Below are 24396 nucleotides of genomic sequence, written 5' to 3' on the forward strand. Positions count from 1 at the left end.
TAGAACACACGTTGGATAGAGAAGCCTTGAGAGAGAGTACAGTTTATTTCAGAAGCCTGCTAGCACTGACAGTTTTTTTTATACGCTCTGTATTTCAAAAGGAGATAAAATAAAATTGATGAAATTTACAGCCACAACTAGGAGGGAGCTCAGAGCTCAGGTTTATTGCCCCATTCCCTATCCTTCCAAGTTTTAATAAAATCTCTACTCAACTTTTTGTGTAATTCTTCTAACAAACAAACAAAAACAGGAGGTAATAAAGGAGAAATCTTTTCAACACTGACATGTCATGATGGTGTTTGAAAGTCAGATCACAAAGGGGAATGTCGTAATTATCTATTTTTTCAGTGATTTAATACAAACCTTTTTCTATAATAGTAAATTAAAGGTAGAGGATGCAAACCACTTGGTTTCAATAGAGGTGAAAAAAACAGCAGGATGTTTATCCAGGACTTTTGTTAGTGTCTTAGCCACAACATTTTTCCAGACCTCATCCAGGCCTCACTGCAAGAGTCCAGATAAGAGATAATCCAGTTTTAATCCAGTGACGTGCATTGGGATTCATGGTCTTTTACCCAAAAATGACATCAGTCACTGTGAAGTCACGAAGAAAAAGCTTCTGTTAAATATCTGGAAACACCTCCCACGAATATCACTGTGTCTTCCCCACCTTGAATAGTTTACACACATTAACACAGTTGGCTCATTAGCATCACAAAGTGTTTGTCAGCACTTTGATGTGTAATAAAGAAAGATATTTGAGGTTGCAACCCACAACAAATGAAACGTTCCCCAGGGCTCACAGTGACATCATAAATCCACAGTGGCATCAGTCCTGCTACAACAACTGACTCTAAATGAAACGGTCGGCCACAGTTTCTCATTTACAGGGATTAACCTCTTTTATCCTAATTGGCAGAAGCTCCTGCGGTTGAGAAGCTGCCCCCTCTCCCTCAACAAGTCGGCTTTACAGCATGGGTGGTCCTGCCCGAATGTTTATGGCTCACATTTCTCTCGCTCTCTGGCAGCCACCTCTGCTCCTGCATGTTCACAGAACAGCAGCACTGTTGTTTTTCACGGACGTTTGCCTCTGTCAGTCCTGGGGAATAATAGAATACACAGAAAACAACTTTCATGGATGATTTAATCCAGCGTTTGCAACCGTTTCAGACTCCATTGTACTGAAGCAGTGATATCATTGAATGTCCCTCAATAACCATCAAATGTGATGGTTGGTGCACACACACACACACACACACACACACACACACACACACACACATTTCCTGTCTCGTGGCCGTCTTTTGACTCTGACAGTTGCTGACAGTCTAAAATCTGCATCTGCGTCAATCAAACCTTTGGCAGCAGCTGACCTGTGCTTCTTTTGTATTTACTATTGCAGAGCAAAGAGAATGGAGCTGCAGATCAACAGCAGAGGCGTCTGTGTGATGATGTTTTAACAAGCGGCCGCAGTGAATCAGTATTCTCTGGGTGCGTCTTGCACGTGGACAGATTGAGAAGTGACTCGTTAATATACAGACTTAAGCTTGAAATATTAAGTCAGAGTAAATAAAGGGGGTGATGGTTGTGGCTCAGATGGTAGAGTGGGTCGCCCACTAACCAGAAACTTGATGGTCTGAACCCCAAATTGTGGGTACGGGTTTATGACCAGCCACCAGGGGGCGATCAAGATAGTTTGGCTTCACTTTTGGGCAGCTGTCATGCCGTCCATCCCAATATACACCCATGAGGGACAAGGTTGAAACTGCTGCTCTATGGTTGCAGCAATAACCGAACATTGTTCCGGAGGTCAAACCTTTTCTCTGATATTTTCTGAGATAGCAGAAAGTTTTCCGGAGTACTCTCCAGGAATTAAATTCCTCTGAGCTGTGGTAGATTGAACCAAGGTGAGTCACTCTGGCACCAATCTTTGATTCAGCTTCACTGCCTATTCCATTTATTTCAAAGGCATCATTCAGCACTCTCTCAGGCTGCCATGACTATAGATGTGTGGAAGTGTCCAATATGAAAAGTGAAAAATAATTAACTAGACAGTTTCTCTCTCTGCTGTAGTTCCAGCGGGCAGAGAAAAATAGTACGTGAAAGTTCAGTGGACTGAGGATGTGTTTCCTAACAGCAGGATTTTGGTCACTTAGAGAGAAATGTGGAAACAAGCACTTTAAACATGACAATATGTGACTATTGCAACTTTGTGTGGAGACATTTTAACATTCGTACAAACTCATCAAGCACAGAGAATGAAATCATTTGTGTTTGTGTCCACCAGCTGAATGTAAACCCAATATTTATTATACTCTTCCAAGCTGTTTTCTAAAACAACACAACAGTACTTGTGTACTTCAACATTTAGTTGAGTAGTTTTGACCAAAGGGACACAACAAATTAAACAAAAACATTTACATTTGATCACTTATAAAAGTTGGACTCTTGGACTATTTTTGGAAGCATTAGCCTATTACAATATGTACAATATGTAACTTTGGCCACTGGCAGTTTCTCAGTCAATACAATAAAAACTCAGCTGCAAATCCTGTTAAATTAAAGTTTTATTCACGAAATATATTAGTGAAGTGATATCTATAAGTGTTTGCAATTTAGTGATTTGAATTCACAGGGCCATAATAACTTCTTCTCCATGTTGGGTTTCAAAGTTCATTCTTGACCATGGAAAGAATAGTGGACAAACAATGCCATCGAAAAAATCTCTTCAGTTGATTGTCAGAGCTTCAAAAGCATGAGCAGGCTTTCACTGTAACAGACGGAACATTAAATCCCAACGCATTTAATTAGCTTCCCTCTATTAAATTGTCTGTCAAATGGAGTTTAGGAAACAATCACACGACAGGATCTGCAATTCCAGGACAACATTACGGCTTAAATTCATCACCTTATTAAGATCATATTATGTGATATGAACAAAAGCATCTGATACTAAATAATGTTTTCTTTTTCTATTCATATTTCTATAGAAAATCGTGTTCAGTAGGCTGTGGTTCTCTGTTGAAAAGTCATGTACTTTGCAAAACTTTGATTTTAGCAAAGGTCATTTCATGCACATAAAGAGGACACTGTCGAGCTAGTGCCATTTCATTAGCCTGTATATAAACAGGCGTGTTCTCAATATATCAATAAAACTCATAATTAAAATGGATTCCTTTGTTTCCCTTTCCTCCACGTCCTCTCTTAAGAAATTCAGAGAACACGGAGATAGGCTGAAATTGCCTCTGTTATCAGTCTGACACTAACTGCTCCCTTAAGAGATCTTAACAAAGCCACGCATCGACATAACAGATCTAATCAGGAGAACAGCAACGTCGAGGCCATTTCTGTAAATCTGTTCAACATCATTATTTTAGGATTCAATCCAATTTTATAACAGAAGTTCAATAGAATCAGTTGCATCAATTACATTATTTAAATAAGCCATGTATGAAGTATTGCAGATTTATGGCACGTATCAGAGCGTAGCAGCAGTTATGCTATCACATTTTCTGCCATTGTTCCCCAATGCTTAGACGTCACTTGTTTGAATAAAGCAGAGAATTGTTTTTTTATTTTTCAATTTGCAATTGTTACGTTATATTTTTTTAAATCTTGATTGAGATGAGTCGGAAACAGGACAATGACCAAAAAATCACCAAGTAAGAGACAAAGGAGATTTGTCCTTCATAGGCCATGTCCTCCAAACGATGCAGCCCCTGAAGATAAGTAAAGTGGCTTCAGAATAAAACATAAAGAACTCAAAGCTTCAAAAATAAAGATAAAACCAAAAATCTAAATATACAAAACAAGGTCCCAACAGATCCTGAATCTAAAAGGTCCATAAAAAGTCCCCTGACATGCAACATGATTTATAATGCACAATGTTATGTCACAGTATGACCTATAGTATGTGACAGACGTTTCAATCTCAACGTCAGGGCTCAAAAACACTCACTTAGCTGATTGCTTCTATAATAAACACCAGTTTCCCAAACTCATGTGAGAACTCTCTCGGCCGCAGCAGCCCAGACACATAAATACAATGCCATAGCTTCAGCCAGACGAGGCGGCACACTTTAAACACCACATGAGTCATATTTTCCCAAAACTAAATTATGTATTTATGTCAAAAGTGAGATCAAGCATCCTGTCATTGTGAAAATCTGTGGACCCATTTCCCCAAGCTTGTTTACACCCTGGTTTATCATGAATCAAAGAGTGAGGTGACATCACTTTCTTCTATAGTGTGTGTGGGCAGTGACAGATCACTTTCCTTAAAGTAAGTGAATATGTTAGAAGAATGGCTTTCTAATAAACTGTGGTGGTGTGCATTAGTCATGATTGTGTGTGTGTGTGTGTGTGTGTGTGTGTGTGTGTGTGTGTGTGTGTGTGTGAGTGTGTGCGTGCGCTTCTGTCGTCTTCATGGTGCCGAGCACAGCCAGAGGTCCGCTGTATCAGAGGCTGACCAATAAACCTGAGGATCAACACACGGATTAACTCAGATTGCTGCAGTTTCTCTACACCAAAGCAAACTCAGCAAGTCATTTAAACCATGCAAATTTCTCCTTTGTGTGACAAACACAAGATTATCTTACACAACCTTATTTTATGTCACAAATAAAGATGAAATGGCAGCATGACAACGTCATATCTTCAAGCATTCAAATTCCTTTGCTTTGCTTTCAGTCATGAGGTTTGGATAAATGAGTACAAGTTGAAAATAAATAACCCTAAATAATATTTTTTTTAGATGTAGTGATGTTTTAGTTGTGGAGCAAATGCAGTCTCTGAAGGATGCAGGATATCTTTGTCCACTGAGCCAGAAAGCTTTGCATTGTGTTCACAAATAATTTCATCAAAAGATCCACTCAGTCAATGTTCTGGAGCTTTCAAAAGCGTGGAAGAGTTTTCCTTTTCAATTATTAAATGAAAACTTCAAATGTGAATCGCAATGCATTTAATTGGCTGCCCTTCATTAAATTGTAAATCAAATGGTGTTGAGATCACACAGCAGGATCTGCAGTTTCAGTTTAACTGCATCAACAGATAAACATCATGTGAAGCTCTTTGCAGAATCTAATTAACACTGTTATCTGTGGAAAATACATAGTGCTCTATAGATTGTCATACTCAGTTTAAAGGATATAAACTTGTTTAGTCTTTGCTACCAGTGAAATGTTGATAAAACTAAAAGTGAACGTTTTTTTTGGTATGTTTTCTGTTATATACAACTGAAAAGATCAGAGCTCTTCCCTGTGAGTTTTTGTGTGGAGGAGGAAGTCAAGCGTTAGTCATCATCCATTCAAGTGGTAACTGTCCCACCACAGAGGCCATGAAATCAATAAAATGCATCGCTCCTGCAGCTCTGCCTTTGAAAAGTAGGCGAACCTCTGATGTTCATTAGCATGACTGACTCGCAGCATCGGATCAGAGACGATTTGGCAGAAAACCTCTCAAAGCCAGAGCTCACTTGTTTGCTCAATCACTCGCTGTCCCCAAACTTTCCCTCATTTGTGGCATGAATATTTAACTGATGCCATGAATATTGAAAGATCCTCACAGGCAGGTGTCCTGACTGTGAGGATCTAGTGAGCACTCAAAACATATATTCTTAGGTTCTTAGACCAAAAATAATCCAATGTATCATCTGATTGCATAATATGCAACAAAGCAATGTTTGCAAATGGGCTTCAGGTTTATTTTTATTATTATACGTGCAGACAAATTCAGGCAGCAGCCTAAAAATCCCTTTATGTTCTATCACTACAACAGTTAATCATCTTATATGAAACATTAGACCTATGCGCCGCTGATCTGCCCAAGCAGCCATGGTGGGGTGTGTTTCTTAATCTTTTTATGGCACCTGAGTTCTCGCCTTGGCTGAGTTCTGTCCTCTTCATGGTCCTGATCACAGCCAGGGGTGCACAAGATGCATCGAGCGGACCAACAGCCTCGAGGAACAACATGCCGATCCGTTAAAGCAGCTGCAGTTTCATCACACCAAAGCAAACTCAGCAGGTAAGTGGGAAGAACTGATATGATGAATGTAGTGGTGTAAAAGAATATGAAGTAGAAACAAACAGAGGAATACTAAAAGTATGTGGATAAAGGTATTTAGTAAGGTACTATCACAATGTCCTGTCCTTGCGTATTTAAATGTACTGGTTTTGCAGGGTTGTAAATCGAAATCTCTGAAAGTGTGTTTTTCTTTTGTACGTCTTCAGAAATTGTCTGATGCTATTGTCTCTTCAGGGCACAGTGTCCTGCAGCAGCACTCAATGAAGGGAACAAGTACAGTCAGTTACTGAGATAATTCGCATCCGTGCACTGGAGAGAACAGTTCAAACCCTTTTGAGTTGTAACAAGTCCATTGTTTCTCATATACCACCCGACACATTCATATCAGCTGGAACATCAAGCTTTCATAATGAAATTAAAGATATTTCGTCAAATCACTGACTGTTTCCAAGCTTAACGTGAATATAATTCCAGTTGAGGAGGCTTCAATGGTGAAATGAAAATGATCTTAAAGCAGCTTTTTGAACATATTTAACAGAAACAGACATATCAGCAGGGACCACTTGACAGTGAAGCTTTAAGTGAGCATCTCTGGGAGTAAAATAAAAAAATGAATACGCTTGGGGCCGTGCCCTTGTCAAGTAGAAAAGAGCATTTATGAAAATAAGCTTTAATTAGTCCTCAATGTGTCATACGATTCAGTCAGGGAGGCTATTCATCTGAATAATGATCATTTCACCTTCATGTATATTTCTAAATAATTTATTTCATACAGTTTGAGTGAAATAAGGTCACATTGTTATGTAGAGTGAATTGTCCTGTAATTATAACAACCTTTACATACACTGTACAACAAGTAATATATATATATAAACATAAAAACTTTTGGCTTTATGTGGACACAACTGAAGCTTCCCAATACTTACAGTAAATTTGCAGCTTCACAACGCATTGCACCAGTGTAACACACATTGAACAGCAAAACCTCAGCTCTTAAATATGCACAACACAATATCCAGTTTGCAAGTACACAAAAATACATTATAGATACGTCAAGAGTTACTGTAAGTGCACATGAGAATGCTTGTTGGTTAAATATCCCTTTTTAATGACACACAATGACCATGTCAGCTCAACAAAGCACTAGAAGCTATAGCCTATCCACACAGTCACACTGAGCTGGACAACAGAAGACACGCCCCCAAACAATGCTGCATAATGTCTCTGAATAAACTTTAAAGAATTGTTTTTGAGGATAATAGTAAATACAAAGTTCTCAAGTATTCAATGTTAGTTCAGTCTGAGCGTGAAGTGAATTCCAGAGGCGGCCCGTTTGCATGCAAAGTCAATGGTAAGAGCATTTCAAGATTATTTCAGAAATGTTTCAAGGCGAGAGAAAAATTTGCACAAACCCCAGGATTTCTTTTTAACAGCTTTAAAAACAGAGCGCAAACATGGAGGGAAATAACATGAGGAGCTTGGTAGCTTTGGTTTGCGTTCTGTCTGAAGAGAAGTAGGTTGAGAAGATGGGTTTTAAGTAAAACTGGACCTTCTCAATGTTCCCTCTTGCATGAATGCACAAGTGACCGGGCCAGTCATCCTTGTCAGCTTGCTTTGCATTTACATGAAGACCCCCCAACAGTGTCCGCTGACCTGTCGGGCTCAGCCTCCTCTAGCTGAGAAGTTTCAGTCTGACACATCAGGACGCACTTTTCATCAGCAAAGGATGAAGGAGCTGAAGTTGATTCCTTCCAAAGCATCACCAGGAAAGGTTCCCATCCACCTGCTTGTGTGAGTCCTCTGTATTATGAATCTGTGCAGTGCTATAAGATGTGACGCTGGGCTTTCATTTTTATGCCTGACAATAAAACACAGACCTCTACATAAACAAGCTTGTATATAAGATGATTGTATGTTCCCATGAAAGGCGTTAAATCTCACATTGCAATTACATGAACAGTTACGTTGACTTACAACCGGTGTTGTAGCCGCAGTACAATCAGTACGGCACAATGATCCACAGTAATTCATTACACTTTACACTGTATACTGACTGTACATTGTTAAAAGACTCCTCCCATGTAAATGTAAACATTCAAGGACTCCACTGCTTAAAAGCATTTCCTCTGCAGAGCTGCAGCGGAGCCCGGCAGCCGGTGGAGATTGGAGTGGAAGCGTCTCTTGAAAACACCCAAACAGGCACTCGTCAGTGATCAGCACGAAACTGCTGGAGCGCCTCGAATAGTCAAACACTTGAAGCCTATCACGGGCCCAGAATCACACAGAACAAGAGGGATGGACTGATAATAGGGAGGGCAAGGGGCAATCAGTCTCTCAAGAGAGTGATAGTGCAGAGAAGGGCATCTGTACTCCCAAACCATCATTGTGGATCAGCATCACAGCAGTCACGCGGCGTGAAGCCTCGTCCATTTAGCGTGCGTGGAAATAAAGTTTCCTGGTTTTCAGCCAGGCTGTCTTTTTCTGTCTGCCTACACGGTGAGGAAAACAAAATGTTGCATGCTGTTTTGTTCTTTTTGGTCGACTAAAAATATGCTTCAAAAGATTTTTTCCCTCGCCACTCAGATTCAGTGCTCGAACACAAAACCACAATGCATCTCTGGTACTTTTCTTCGTCTGCAATATTGCTGCACTCACTGTAAAAAAAACTGCATCAGCTCCCTTTGTTTCTAACAGTTGTGTCTTTGAACCAGCCCTGTTCATTTGGAGCCGGAGCAATCCACAAAGTGATTTTTAATCATCATATAATTGCATCAGATTGTGTGTTTGCTGGTGCATTTCACATTTGGATCCTTCACATAACCCCATTATCATGAAACACTTGGCTTTGCCCAGTGTCAGGGCACATGGGGGACTTAATGACAATTAACCAAATGATCCATAATGACATGACTCACAATTTACCTGCACATGTGCACTGACTCATGAAGAGAAAAGTTCAGCGATCCTCATTCAGACGTGTGAAAGCTGTGCTCGTAAAGCTTTTTTAAAATAAGTGTGGAGATTGAAAGCTGCTCAAAGGCTGATGACTACAAACTACCTTTCCTTTTTTTTTATCACTGTCCTTTGTCCCTGTTCCACTCACATCCATGATCACATCTCCAGTGCATGTGTTAACGAGGAAGTGTGTAACTCCTTTTATTCAGGAGCTCACATAAACAGTGGGTGTTCTGAAAGGCATGAGAATATGATGTATTTCTGTTTCGCTGTTGGCGTGAGTCACATGCTCGACAGGTCGTCGTGACAGGAGGACGACCCGCGGCGCGCTTTGGGGCTGCATCGTGTCAGCATGGTGATCTGGGTGCTGAAGTTGTTGCTGCTGCCAATAGATGGGTGTTGGTATTTGGTGTCAGAGCTCATATATCTCTGCAGGTGCCACCGCCGCCACTTCCTCTTGATCTCTGCTTGAACCTATGATGGATTAGAACAGTGAGGAGTCAGGGTGACACTTTAACATGTAATAACAGTGATTCACCACATTCAAGAGCCGGAGTCTCTCCGAGGTTGTTTCGCATCTTTTCAATGTTGTTTTGTTTCTCATTCTAGTCATTTTGAGTCTGTTTCAGCATCTCTCTGTTGTTCTTTTGCTTCTTTGTGCTCTTTTTTTTGTCTCATTTGGGTTGTTGTGTAAGTCTTTGGGGTGTTTTCAGGCCTAATTTCTGTCTTTTTTGTCTTTTTGTGGTTGCTATTTGTATCTTGGTGGCTGCTTTGCATATTTTTTTTAATTGTTTTGTTTCTTGTTTTTGTAATTTTGTGCCTCTTTTTGCGTCTCTGTTCTCCCTTTGTCTCGTTTGTGTGTCTTTGTAGTTGTTTTGTGTCTCTTTGTATTTATTTTGCTGTTGTTTCAGTTTTTCCAGCATGAAATGTTAACGGACACTTCACACAGAGGCTTTGGTGCAGGCACTTTATATCCTGGAGGTAACCTTCCTCTAAAATGTCTAATTGTCTCTTTTGTTCCCTATAATATCATTTTTCTTCCACTATATATTCAGAAACTAATTAAAACATCAAAATATACACATGATGCCTTGTATTATATATGATTGGTGAAGTTTTTTCATTTGCAACTTTCTTCGACTGACCTACATAAAAATGACTCAAAGGATTTGAGTTGTGTGGTTCAGAGCACCTGCATATGTCTTCCACAAAAAAGATGCTGTTGTGGTCCTTTAATGCATTTTACATTAAACGGAAGGAACACTGAGTGTTTGGCATGGCCACCAAAAGAAACCACAGCCGAAGAGACAAAGGAGAGAAAAGAAACAACCACAGAAAATGGAAGAAGAGAGTACCAGGTCTTCAAAAAGAGCACCCACACATAAGGAACAGAGGAGAGACTCAGGTTGTTTTCTTTCTTTCAGTCCAGCAGAAATACTTCATTATGTTGGACCCATATATTTAAACTGAGTTAAAAAAAAATCTAAGAACAGGACATAAAGAAAAATGCTGCAGTTCTGATTTAGTTGTTTACTTTAAAAGGAGAATGATCTAAAAAAAAAAAGTATTGTTATTAACTGACTTAATTATTAGGAAACAAACTGTTAACTTGTTGCTTTGGTTTGGATCATTTTGTCAGAATGGACATTTCCCTCCTCCCCTTGTTTTGTGAAGTGGATCAATTACCTGGTTTCCTGTCTTTATTAATTGGAGACTAGACCCTCCACATGTGGCTCATGCAGTAAATCAGCAAGTGTCCTTTCATTGATTATATCAGAAACTAAAGTGTCTCAGTTTGTTGATTTACGTGTCCCTGTTGAGTGTTGGTAAATGGACACTCCTTCTGAACTCATCAGTTGCCTGATAAAGCAGATACAACATCCAGCTACTCTGGTAACCTTTTTTAACCTGTGTGTAGCTTTTTCATATATTGTATATATCATAATTCTAATTATATACAGACCTTCATTAAATACTGGTCAAAACTGAAGTGGAAAGAAGAAGGAAAATAAATGAATCAAGCTCCACAAACACTCAGCTATTGGAGTCTATTCCTAATTGTATTAATACCAAATAATAATAACAATGAATGAAAGATAAAAATGTCCAGTGACTGATGTCTGTTTTACTTGTTATTGGTAACATTTAGTTTTAAATATGTCAATTTTATCTTCCTGCTAAATCTGTGTTCTTCTTTTGTCTGATTTTGTTTTCATATCTGTAAAGATTCCCATGAATATATCTGCCCAAGGCCAAACGCTTAACAAAGGACACCTGGAAATAGCGCTGGATTAAAATTCAGACAGCATAGTGTCAAGCCTTTGCCATCCAGCCCATCACTGTGATTCAATCTGGCCCTGCAGCGCGAACATAACTAATCTGCCCACAGAGAGCCTCCACAGACACCACTGAACAGCTCCTGCTGTCATAAAGGCTGTGCTTTTTCACCCTGCAGGCGAAGCATCAAAAATAAACCACGAGGAGGTCCAGGACGGTAGAGCCGGCCGGATCGACCACCACTCGTGACTCATGCTCACAGCTTCCTCCCACCTCTCGGCACCGTGTTTGTTATGGTGCACCGGGGGAGCAACACTGAAACTTCAGATGAACTGGATTTACTGCAGCACCAGCGTGAGCTATCTCTGGCTGGGACTCTTCAGATTAAACTGGTGTCTTCATACAAACTGTCTACATTAGTGTGAGGGAGGTACGCACCTCTCCGTTCAGAAAGCAGTAGAGGACAGCAACCACAAAGCCCTGCGGAGAGAATAACAGATAAGAGAGCAATAACAGTTTGAAAGTTCCAGTAAAATCTCCTCATCTTGTCTATACAACTATTTTCCTATTTCAAGAGTAATATGTGGCATCCGTGAGACATATACATAGATAACACACATGGTTTATAGTAAAACTGAGAGGGAGGGATGAGAGGAATGATGGGAGGAATGTGCTGGAATGATTTCCTTGGTTTCCAGGGGATCTGTAACACAGCTGGACTGTCTGACTGCATTCTCCCTCATTCCTCATCCTAATGTGATGAACTGAAATAACAGCGAGGGCTTAAAACACCAACACTGCCACTGAATGGGCCAAAAAGCCTGGAAACCTGCCACCCTTTCCTCTGAGAGGGTTTCTTCAGCAGAAACACTCACAGGTCCGGGCCATGTTATTACTTTTACTGGAGCTTGAATGGAAAACATTTCTTTTCAGTATTGGTTTAACTTGAGGGAATTTATTTCACAGAGGTTATTAAACTTATAGAATTGTGTTATATTTGGTATCTTACCTGAAATGACCCGAGAATCAAATCAAAAATGAGCCGCAGCTCAGTCTTCACTTGCTCTGGGATGAATGCAAACACAATAAAATTGATCCCAAACAGCGGAATCAAAAGCAGCGTCGATTTTGCCAGTCTCCTAAAATTAAAAATTAGAAACAGATTTAGAGTTCTCCCTCTTTCCTGTGAAACCATTTTTATATCTGTCTTTGTATATGCCAAGAATTAAAAATTAAACTCTGGAGTACTTTTTATTTTTACATTTGAACTCAGAGGACAAAAGATGGAGCAGAAACCACCCTCTCAGGAAAAATCACATCTCCGCATAAAGCAGCTATAAAGGGAATACTACCCTCAGCTCTTCTTCGGGGAAAACCAAAATGATTGTGTATAAAAAATTAAAAGGAGTCAAATAAAGCAGGAGTGTATCTACAGGAAAATTATACATATTTAATCTCTTTGTCTTTCAGAGTAAACGGTGTATGGAAGGTTCCAAGTGTCCTCAGCGTGACCAATAACATTTCATATAATCTCCGCTGATGAAAGAAGATTCACAATATGAAGAAGACATGAAATTTCACTCACGAGTACTGGTTGGACTCATTTCTTCCAATATCTGGGCAGTTGATTTTCTGGCGAAGTATTCGAATGATGCAGATGAACAGAATGAAGTTCATCTGTGGAGAATATCCAAGTGTCATAAAATAAAATATTGAACATAAATGTTGAATTAGTCCCAAATGAAATTCCTTCAGAAAAACTTGTTCAAAAGAAAGTTAAAACATCTCTAGATGTTTTCAGTGTTTAATTTAAAAGATTTGGAGGAATGTTTGAGAAATGTGTCTCATGACAGAAGCCAGATGTTACATTTCATCTCACTTTGATTGGATTGTGCATCGTGCACTGCAGGGGTAACGAGCATTTTTTAAATTGTTAATTTAGATTGGACCTCGAATGGAAATGTATCACACGTATAATGATGCTCTCACAAACACAAACATTACTCAGAGAGAAAGAGACAGAGCGGTCTGACAGCCAGGCTGCAGCTGAGCCTGATCCTAATGTGAAATAACACAACTGAATCTGCTTTGTCAACAACTGCTGCCAAGAAACGAACAGACAAAGCAGGACATCAATAACAGATGAGAAAAGACCGTTTGCTTTTTGTTTACTACACCACACATAGTTTGTTTCTTCAAATGTGCTTGTGCAAACACTAAATATCATGTCGTCGATATAATAGTTTGATATTTTGGAACATAGTCATGCTAGCTCTATTTCTCTGTATCTAGGGAACAGCAAACTTAATAAAGTCAAAATTGATCACGTTATTCTCTCAGTAGAAGAAGAAGAAGATTTGAAAGGAGACAAAACTAAAGTCAATAAACTTCTGGGAACCTGCTGAAAGAATCGATAATTGCTATCATTTTATCTTTCTTAAGACCCTTCATCGGCCCCACTTTAACAGAAATACAAAAACACCAGGCCGTTCTATTGTCTCGATAGTGTCAAATGAAGTAGTTCTATCAAGACACCTCCACAAAATAAGAACAAAATCCCACATCTGTGCTGTGATGCGTTCACTGCTCTGTAAGTAATTCCTCCTCCCACCACTAACCATGCTCCACTGTCGCCTCTCAATTCATGCTTGTTGACCTCATCTTTACCTTCCTCTTCACACCTCTGTGAAAGTGCAGTTTTTTTTCACACAACGGAAGCGTGAGCTGTTCATACAGCGGCACAGCTGTTTTTTTTTCATGAGAGATAATGAAATAAGGAATAGATCTTTTTGCTTTCAAGTATGTATGTGAGATACACAGCCTGTAACCTGTGAGGTTATCTGACTTCCCCCAGACCCACTCATGTTTAAAGCTCACCAGTAAGTACATTTAATCTTCTTCAGGAAAAAGTGTCAAACTAGACAGTTTTCTTTTACTCTTTGGGTTTTTTGGGATTAAATAAGGAAACTTCAACATGATGAGTGAGTTTCAGAGTGAGTTGCACTGCAAATAGAGAAAACACAAACTTGCACAAAAACACCAAGTGGCAAAAACGACATCCAAAATATTTTCTGTATTTGCGTTTTTACTGTTTGTATGTGTTTTCTTAATTTGCAGTGCGTGGAGCTCTCAACCACTGTATATTACTGTGTTCAAAATGAAAAGAGGTTACAGTGAAGACTAAATTAATTGAAAGACGACCTGTCAGTCAATAAAAACAAGTTTATAGAGCTAACATTCTGCCAACTTTTCAATGTGAAACGAGAACGTCGAGGTCATGCTAACCACTCAGTTGTGCTGACATACTGTTGCACTACCCAAAAATATGTGGCATTCAAAAGCATTCACATAAACTACAATGACAGTTAAGTCTGCAGAGGATTGATGGTAAAAGACAAAGACGTTTTTTCTCTCAGCTACGATTAGTTTTTCTTCAGACTGTGTAACTTGCTGATGTACAAGAAATTGAGTGATTAAACTAAAAGTGCTAAGGCTTGTAAACTTACCAGGATTGATGCCAATATAGGTGTTTTAATGATCCACCAGTAGACATCAGTGTTCTCGATTATATCCCAGCACCTGACAAGATATAAAACAATATTCATGTACAAAGAACAAAATACCAGATTTCCTGGTGGTAATTCTCTGATGTTTTTCTTACCCCACATCTTTGTAGTAGGCTTTTGCGATGCTCCAAGCTGTGATGAAAATTGTCGGACCTCCTAGGGATGTAAAAAAACAACAACATAAAAGTACACAACAAAGTTATTACTGCATTCCTGTGGCTAGGGTCACAACCTGTAGTCTGTCTTCAGCTGAGAGCCGGTGGGGTCTCACTCTGGGACAGCAATAGAGAATAAAGACATGAAAGAAAGACATTCTCACCCCAGCCGATTAGAATGTAAGCCCAGAAGTACTTCCTCTCGGAGAAGAAAGAGACCGCCAACAATGCGTGAAGATAAAGGCCTTCCACCAGCAGCCAGAAGAAGCTGGCCATTATACAGTACTGGAAGAACACAATCACAGCTTTGCAGCCAACCTGGAAATGGAGACAGTACACAAAAGCAAAAGAAATTAATCGATGATCCTCCGAGATACGGAAGTGGATACACATTGAGCAAGAAATTACAAGGTCATTCATTTCCCTTTACTGGGGAAAGTATTTGAAAAAGGAAGAATGCACATGTTGATTTGAATCCAATACACCTCAGGGATGTGATACAATGGAAGACTGGCAGCACTGTTGTGAATCTGATAAATCTGCAGAAATTACAATCATGTTAACAGGGACCAGAATGTCAAAGAAACGTTTCGACATCAGAGGAGGATTTGAAAGAAAATCCTCAGTTATTGTATTTTTCTCTACAGGCATGCCAGAGATATACAGTAAGCTACATATGTAGATGGCGTGTGTAAGCTGCATGTCTTCATCAACCGGAGAGGATGAAGTGTAAATGCAAAATAGGCTTCTACAGATTTTTGTTGCAAGTAAAAGATGAGAGAGAAATGCTGCAAAAAGCATGCACGACTACATGACGTTGTATTCCGGTTGGTTGATAACACATTAACACAATCCTTCCACCATGACGGTGAATTCATTCAAAATTCAGTCTGCTCCTGTCGATCCTGCGGAGCGGGGAGGCTGCCGTTGTACAAGGACGAGTGTCAGACCTTCATTTTCCTAATGGTGTGGGTGGGTCGGTCTGGGCAGCTCTTTCACAACCCTTTCAGCTTGACACATTTTGCAACACACTTTCAGTGCATAGGTCCAAGGTTGATACACGCACACCATGAGCTACACACAAGATAAGAAAAATGATTTCATTGTCCCCAGAGTAAAAAAATTGCCCATGACAGTGAATGTGCTGAGACCTTTTGAAGTAACCAAAGTGATGATGAAAAGGGAGGAAAGGGGGACATGCCATGAGTGTGGGTGGGATGGATGGATGGATGGATGGATGGATGGATTAATGGATGGATGGATGGATGGATGTGGTGACTGGTGAAATGAAAAATAGAGAAAAATAGTAGTCAACAAAGATGTGATATGAATGAAATGTATGAATAAGAATGAGTAGCCGGGAGCCACAGCTCCAATTTTTCTCAGCTCACCCTTGACCAACAAGGACAAACGAGTGATGGTATAATGCTGGAAATGCCACACCTCTTCTTTCTAGTTCACATGCTAAGAATGATGAATGAGTGTGAAAGTGTCACATGAAAAATGAACTGGAGCGTCCTGTCCATGCCGCGGCAGAGGAGAGGGAGTCTTCATGGACCCGGGCATCATCGATCACCTCTGACGACTGAGGAAGTGGTAGTCGAACAGCTTCTCATTCATGGTTCACTAACGCTGCTCTTTTACCATTTTCATTCGATAATAATGTCGGATTATCTCAGAATATTTGGTCGACGTTAAATTGATTACAGAAACGCTATAGTCCTGCTTTTACTCCATTTGTTTTTTATTTTGCACTGGTGGTGTTTTAAAATTAAGATTTGAAGCACCTCGGCTGTGATGAGTTTTTAACATATAATAGTTTTGAATGGAATTAACTGTAGCCGTGTATAAAATAGTTGAAACTAGAAAGTTAACTAATTGCTGCAGTCTAAAGTAGATTACGATTTTCAGATTAAGCGAAAAATCTAGTTTTACTTTGTGGAATGTGTGAATGTTTATCAGATCCTGGCATGAAAATGAATACGAGAATACGAAATTACATTAAAAACCAACAATGAAAACAACAAATATGACAAAAATAATTGAAAAATCCCTTTTATTATGAGGCTTTGAAGTTTATTTTACCTATCTGGCTTAAGATATACAATTATTTCCCTTTAAATGAATTTGTGTTTGTTAGAAGGGAAACGTATTGTCTGTATGAAAAGAACTGCCAGTCTGAATTTAGTGCCACTGATATGCTACAAAATGAGGATTTCATCAGCTTGAAGGAAAGTAAGAAGCCACTCGATTTGCACACAAATGAGACTGGGGAGATTCCGCTCTCTGAGTATCGAGCCCTCACTGATAAAAGCTGTCTGAGTCCAAATGGTTTCATGGGGAGTTAAGGGGTTCATGTTATCACTTTACTTTTACTTAAGTTAAAGATCCAAATGTTTCTGCTGCTGAAATGACGATGATCTACATAACCATGTAGGCAATCATTTTCTTTTCAGGAAAAATGTTGATGTATTGACAAACACCTTAAAGGAAAAAAAAGAAAATTGACTCATTATCTACTCACCACCGTACTGATGGAGGGATGGGTGAAGTGTGAGTCCACTAAACACTTTAGGAGTCTCAAGGGGAAACTTTTTTGCAGCAGAATCCAAAACAATTGAAGTCAATGGTGACTTACACTTCAGACGTGATAAAACAACTGAAAAAACAGAACATGCCTCCACACTGCTCGTGTGGTGTCATCCAAGTGTCCCCAAGCCCTGACATTCATATTCGACTCGAAACAGCGTCATTTAGTTCGTGATTTGAGTCTAAAAGTCCTCTGATATCTTCCTACGAGGTTTGTTCACAGACCCTCTGACACACAATCCTGTAGCTACGTCCGTTAGCTATGTCACTTCCAGTGGACTTTTAGGCTGAACACATGGTGCAAATGACCCGCGGGGCTTGCTGAAACTCGGATGACACCAATCGAGCAGTATGGAGGCATGCTGTGAATTTTCTGTGTAAGTCACCATTGACTTCAAGTGCATTGGATTCTGCTGCAACAAAGTTTACTTCTGAGACTCCAGAAGTGTTTTGTGGACTCAAACACTTCACCCACCCCTCCATCGGCATAGTGGTGAACTATCCCTTTAGCACAACTCTGCCTCTCATGTAAGTGTGGTTACATTGTTGAATTATTGACGCAAACCAAGAAAGGCATTGACCCAGTGTTGTTTTGTTTGGATTTACAGTTTCACGACGGAGGATTTTAGCAGACTATATAAAAATTATTCCCACTTGGCATGTGGAGGGGAGAAAAAAGAATTCTACTGCAGTTCTGCAGAGAGTAAATCAGTACAAATAGTTCACTGGAGCTCTATTTTTAAAATGGGGATGAATGATGAGATGTTTTGCTGGTGGGAAAACTAAGAGAAAAAGATGGATTTGAATAAACAGGCCCACACAGAAACACACAGGTGCATTAAATAATGCATCGATTCAAGCTTCCCCACAGCGGTCATGTCATGAATTAATCTAACGGGTCACAACATTCAACTGTAAAAGAATAATAATGAAGCAAACACCTAGAGCACCTACACACACACGAAGAGAGACAGTAACTGACTGAGTCAACAGTAGTAACCAAAGTAATGTCTCTTTTAGTCGACCCACGGCAGCGGCTGTCTACTGTCAACCCAGTCGTTCCATTAGTACTCTGAAGCCGCTCGGAGAGTTCACTATTAAATACACTGTGAGGCTCCTCTTGTCTGTGGCCACACTGTGTAATATAAACCTCATGTTTACAGTGTTTACAGGCTTAACTGTGGCCTCGGGGGCCCACTGCTGCTGCTGGTGGCACAGAGAGCTGACGATGAGACATCCAAACATTGTGGTTGTTTGATATATGTCCCAGAACAAATGAGCTATAAAGGGCCTGTAAGCTTCACATAACTAGAATTTAAGATCTTAAGTGTGTGATCCTGTTTTTTAGGATTTGGAGAATTTTTGAGTGCTCTGGTTTCTGTTTATTTCTTTGGAGGTGAAATTAAGCTTGAATAGATCTGCAACGAAGTCAGTCTGATATTCTGGTACTGGATGACTCGTTATAAAGTATGTCGTAGCATCGCACCAGAAAAGGGGAAAAAGAAAATGTGCCTGTCCACTGAGTGTTGTGTTTCCATCCATTGCTGTTGATTGGAGCTGGAGCTGTTAAATACCCCTGACTGCTGCGTAACCATTGTGTACCCAGTATCAAATAGTGTGTTAGTGAGGGTTGTTATCCAATGTGAAAGGGGCGAAACAACCTTAACGTTGCTCATTCCTAAAGTTGGTTTCTTTCTCTGCTGCATAATAAATGCAAATGATCAAACTAGCTGAACATTTGCTAAGAAATCATATAGAAATACCATCCTTTCAAATGCAAAATGGCCCACTCAGTTCATATCCAGGTTAGAATTCTTTCCATAGTCACATTTAAGGGATCATTAAATGATGTATGTGCTCAAAGTAGTGATAAAATAAACATTCACTTTATAGTGCCTGTGGTATAAAAGATGCATTCAATTCAGAAAATAGTATTATGCCAGATTTCATTACACAGATATGATTACATAAGCTATTTGAATGCGATGGATGGGAGCTGTTACTAACGTTAACTCTGCTGTCTGCACCAGTGAGACTCATCATTACAACACCACAGACACTATCAACCTGATTAACAACACACAATTTTGAATCTGTGGATCAACTCAGAACTATTCTGGCAAAGAATCAATAAATAGAATGTTATAAAAAGTCAAAAGTCATGTTGGAATTTAGACACACAATTCACAGAACGTGAATAACACAATACAACATAATACATGGTGTAAAGACAATAAATATCTGTACAAGAGAATACCAAGCTTCACTTTATTTATCATCAGTTTTGGTCTCCACAACAGGAGACCAAGAACTTTATCTTACGATACTAATCTGTAATTTGACTTAAAACTTTGACCCTAATCCTCCAACGGGTGGATCCTTCTTGGACCAACCTATCCCAGGATTCATTGCGCATTGGTGTCAAAGCTAAAGGGACTAGCCGTTATGTTGTCTGAGCTGCAGTAAGCAGAGTACCTGACGATGCAATGCACAAGCTGGTGATGCAATTAAGAAATCTTATATCCTAAATCCGTTTCATTTCAGCCGTGCCTTCACAGTCACCACATCCTCTGAAGACAGCAGCCCCTGACTCCTTTAGGGTTCAGGGACACTAAGGACTCCCTGAGTCGTTTCTCCCACCACAGACAGCAGCATTTTGTACGATGAACTCACAGAGCCTGACGAGCAGTTGTCCACTTCCCCGACATCGTAGAGCACCACATCTTTGATGAACACGGCGATGGCTTTCAGGATAAATGACACAAACAGATGCATGTGGATGTAGTTCCTTGTGCAATGGAGCTTCCTAGGACAGACAGTAAGAGATGCAGGATTAGAGATCAAGATAAAGAGACACACACACACACACACACACACACACACACACACACACAAAGGTCTTCATGCTTATTATCCGATGCCCATGGCGTTAATAACATAAGATGACATTAAATCACAGACTGAATTATCTCATAATTGAGCTCCTCGGTTTCTTTTTGTCACCGTGAGGTTGAGTCTGGATCAAGAGGACGTCACAATCTTGAGTGTATGGCAGTTTTTTATAGATATTTACATCCAAGCCATCAGATTCACACTGAGGAATAATAAACCCCATCCTACTAGTACCCGTCTGCTTCAGGCTCACATATGTTGATGGTCTATTTTTTGTATCATGGCACTTATTCCTGAGAGCACAAAATATAACTCTCCTGTGTACACAAAACATGAAAAGCAGCTCTCATCAGTCACCGGTGCATTAGTGGCAGAGGCAGAATATAGAAGACATATGAATAATGCAAAAATCAATGTCCTGCAGTACAAGAGAAACTAGAATTACTGCCCTGCGGTTGTATGCCTCCCCCAGCCAGTGCAGTTTCATATAATTCTTTTGTTCAGACTCATGTGAGGTCACTGTGACCTTGACCTCTGTAAGATAATCAATGAATCTTTGAGTCCAGGTCAAATTCCTTCACAGTGTTCCTGAGAAGTCTCGTCCACAAGAATGGGACAGGCAGGGTTAGAATAGATCGAGGGAGCGATGGTGAGTGATGTGACAAGGAGAATTATTTCATAGTAAAGACGAAAGAAAAATGAAGAGCAACAGAATAAATGATAAAAATAAAATATTTCAGACATAGTTCTTTGACGTTTCCTTGTAACATTTCTGGAGGTTAAATGCTCATGTAAATGAAGGAACGACCTTCAGAAGGACAAGTACTCTTCTGTAGCCTACTGTGTGATTCATACTGCATATATAATCTATTCATGTCCCTCCACATGTAAATGCTTTAGTCTCAGGCTGCTCCCTCAGTCAGTCTTACCAGCAGAAGTGTAATTTTTATTGAGCAAGCATCAGTCAAACAGTGAACAATTCAGTTCAGATGTTGCATCAACAAACTGCTGCTGATGCGTACCGTCAAACGATTAAATCGAGCCTGAGTGACAATTCATTTTATTTAGAAAGTGTTTGAATCTTTCATTCTTTAAGCTGAGCCTTTTATTTCTGCTCAGATGTGAGGCTGCATTGATCTGACATTATCGTCTCCCAGTTCTGATGCTTCACAGTGAAATGTTGCCGACATTACATCACAGCAGGAATAGCGTCACTGTGGCTTTGTGCAGCTGGGACTTCTCTTTTTTTTTCATCCTATCCTTTTATCCGTTTTCTATAACTGACCATACAATGCCAGGGAAATTGTTTAAGTACAAAGGATTAAAAATTCTTGTGGAAGGGCAAAAAGAAAAGATAATTTTAAAGCTTTCTTCCTTTCATCAGTTTAGAAGTTTTGTGTCATTGGGGTGACATACAAAAAGATAAATCTGTAAAACAATAAGAACATAAATGTGGAATTTCACATTACTTTCACATTTATATATAAATGTTCTATTTACAAAATATTAAAAAAATGTAATGTAAGTTTACTTTTGTATTCCTTTTATTTATCTTTCCAAATGTTTCCAAATTTATTGTCTTATATTTTCCACATTTCCTTTTTTATTGCACTCCTTTGACTCCATATTAACTATACTGGTTCCTGATGAAATAAACAGCAGATTACTTTAAACTTCATGTACCTAAAGATGCAGAGGATCACAATAGCTGTGGTGAGAGAGATGAGGGAAACACTATGGCCGATGGTGTAGCCAATCTTCACTTGCCAGAAAAACTTGCCCTGCGTAAAAAAAGAAGAAAACACCATCAGTACAAAATCAAATACAAAACAATCAATCAATACAAGTCACGGTGAAAAAAACGGAGAAATGTTTGAGAACTTTTAGAGACTGCTACAGTTGTTTTGGGTATAAATAATAAAAGTAATAATTTGAAAAGAAAAAAAGGTTCAACCCAGTGATTCAATGCCATTTTGTTTTGTCTGTCACATTAGTCACATTAGAGTGTCGAGCCAAGTGAACTCAATGTGATTTGAGGAGAGGATTCTAGCCAAACTCCAATAGGGGAAATAAATGTTATCTGCTTTTTGGCTTCTAAAAATGATTAAGAAGGGGAACAAGCAAAAAACTTGGCACTGTTCTTAAACTGAAGGCAGACGTGTGAGTCATGAGGAAGACTTTACAGCAACATTAAGATGCTGAGAACAACACCTCTCCTATCCTAATCTTCATTAAATCAAGTAAATGTAATGAAACACCCTTGTAATCTCCTGAACAGATGCAAATATCACATCTGTGAAGGAGAGTAGACACCAGCAGCCTTCATCAGTCTCACTGAGCTCATTTAACAACGTCCTAATGTTTTAAGTGAAGATTTCTTGAACTTTGTCTTTCTCTCGCCTTAAATAATCAATAGAACAGGATCCACTGACATTCACCAAGGTAATGGTTGTCATTTATTCTAATAGAGTCTTTCGGAGCACGTGGTTACTGCCATGGCAAAGTATGTTTTGTGCTTGATGAATATGACATGTAGATATAAAGAGTAGAAAGACGGACATGGATTTCCTTTTAGAGGAAGGTCCCTCCTGACTTCATAGTAATGAGGCAGCCTCTGAGGCTCAGGGAGCAGCATACCCACCAAGACGGCTTTTACAACCCTGTTCTGCACATCCACACTTCACCCTGCTCCACTTTACTCAGCACAAAGGTTCTCTCTGTGCATTTACACTAAACCCCTAAAAACAAGACCAACATTTGATGTATTTATTTCCCTCCTGGCCTTGAAGGCAACAATAATGACTGTCAATGAAAATCGTGTGTTTCTGCAACAAGCAAATAAAGATGGATGCTGAGTTACTGGTAGGTTCAGTGTATTCAGAGTATTTTTTTGTTCTTGTAATGTCTTCATTTCTTTAGGAACTTAAAGGAATAGTTGTTGAAAGCCTCACTCAATCCCCAACAAAACAAACTGCAAAGTGTAACTTTCACATCTCTAAAAATTATTTAGGAACATTACACATTTAAATTTAATAATAATTGAATGAAATACGATAATTAGAAACAAAATTGCAGTTCCCTACGTTTTAAATCCCTCATAAGGACATTCAAACTCTTTTGAATTGTTGACACATCCAGTTGTGTTACAAATAACCCAGACATTTGAGACAATAGCAAATACCATAAAAAGGGTCAAATGAAGGTGCAGAACAAACGAGGGAATCATGGAGTGGTGAAACCGACAGTATATCAGTGCAGCCACTTCCCTGATGGACCCAACACTAACCCACAGAGTAAATACAAGTCATTCTCCAACCTAATCCCTTCTACCCATGGGCTTTCCAGATGGTTTCCCACCGTGCTGCTTAGCTCATTCACTGCAGGACCACTGAGTATCTGTCCCGCTGGCTCTTATCGACCACAGCAGTTCACTCACATCATCGCTGGTGCTGTTCAGATTGTATCCACAGTTTACGGCGATATCAATGGGCCTCATCTCGGTCCAGCCGTTTGCCGTGCAGGTTTTGGAGAGGTTACCTGGAGACGAAGAAGACATGCAGAGGTCACCTAGGCTGTAGAATTCTTCTTCATCTGCTCACCAGTATAAGTTTAAAATCGACACTTTATGTTCTGTGAGACGGACTGTGAACTTTGCCACTGAAATCTCTCACTGGTGAGTTTCCTGCAAACAACTCTTCAAACTGCAGCATGACTCTCTGATGTGCCCTTATTGACTTGTGCATATCTGTGCCTGCAGAAAAAGCATTTGACTGTTATTGATCTTGACATTTTGATCCCTGTCTTGTTGCTCATCTCATTGCAAATAAAGATCACCAATCTCTGGTTACAAGAAATATGCAATGTGAGCATACTTTAACATTATCAGAGCAGAATGGCGCCAGAGCACATAAGTCCGCCAAGGCCGAACAATCCTACACACG

The 24396-nt window shown here is 39.6% G+C and overlaps 1 protein-coding gene across 2 annotated transcripts in view; it reads right to left on the minus strand.

Moving 5' to 3' along the window:
- Positions 1-6472: 6472 nt before the first annotated feature.
- vipr1b (vasoactive intestinal peptide receptor 1b) overlaps positions 6473-24396 on the minus strand; it is a 39474-nt gene continuing 21550 nt past the window's right edge. For both annotated transcript variants that reach the window (XM_020087170.2, XM_069512078.1), the window contains 10 exons: positions 23892-23992; positions 22139-22236; positions 20237-20369; positions 15139-15292; positions 14915-14975; positions 14760-14832; positions 12839-12930; positions 12263-12392; positions 11692-11733; positions 6473-9450 (listed from right to left, as the gene is read on the minus strand). In XM_020087170.2, the coding sequence (XP_019942729.1) occupies positions 9259-9450; positions 11692-11733; positions 12263-12392; positions 12839-12930; positions 14760-14832; positions 14915-14975; positions 15139-15292; positions 20237-20369; positions 22139-22236; positions 23892-23992 (1076 nt within the window). In that variant the 3' untranslated portion in view covers positions 6473-9258. The remainder of the gene's footprint in view (positions 9451-11691; positions 11734-12262; positions 12393-12838; positions 12931-14759; positions 14833-14914; positions 14976-15138; positions 15293-20236; positions 20370-22138; positions 22237-23891; positions 23993-24396) is intronic.

The sequence above is a fragment of the Paralichthys olivaceus genome, chromosome 17, assembly GCF_024713975.1.
Source record: "Paralichthys olivaceus isolate ysfri-2021 chromosome 17, ASM2471397v2, whole genome shotgun sequence".
NCBI lineage: Eukaryota > Metazoa > Chordata > Actinopteri > Pleuronectiformes > Paralichthyidae > Paralichthys > Paralichthys olivaceus.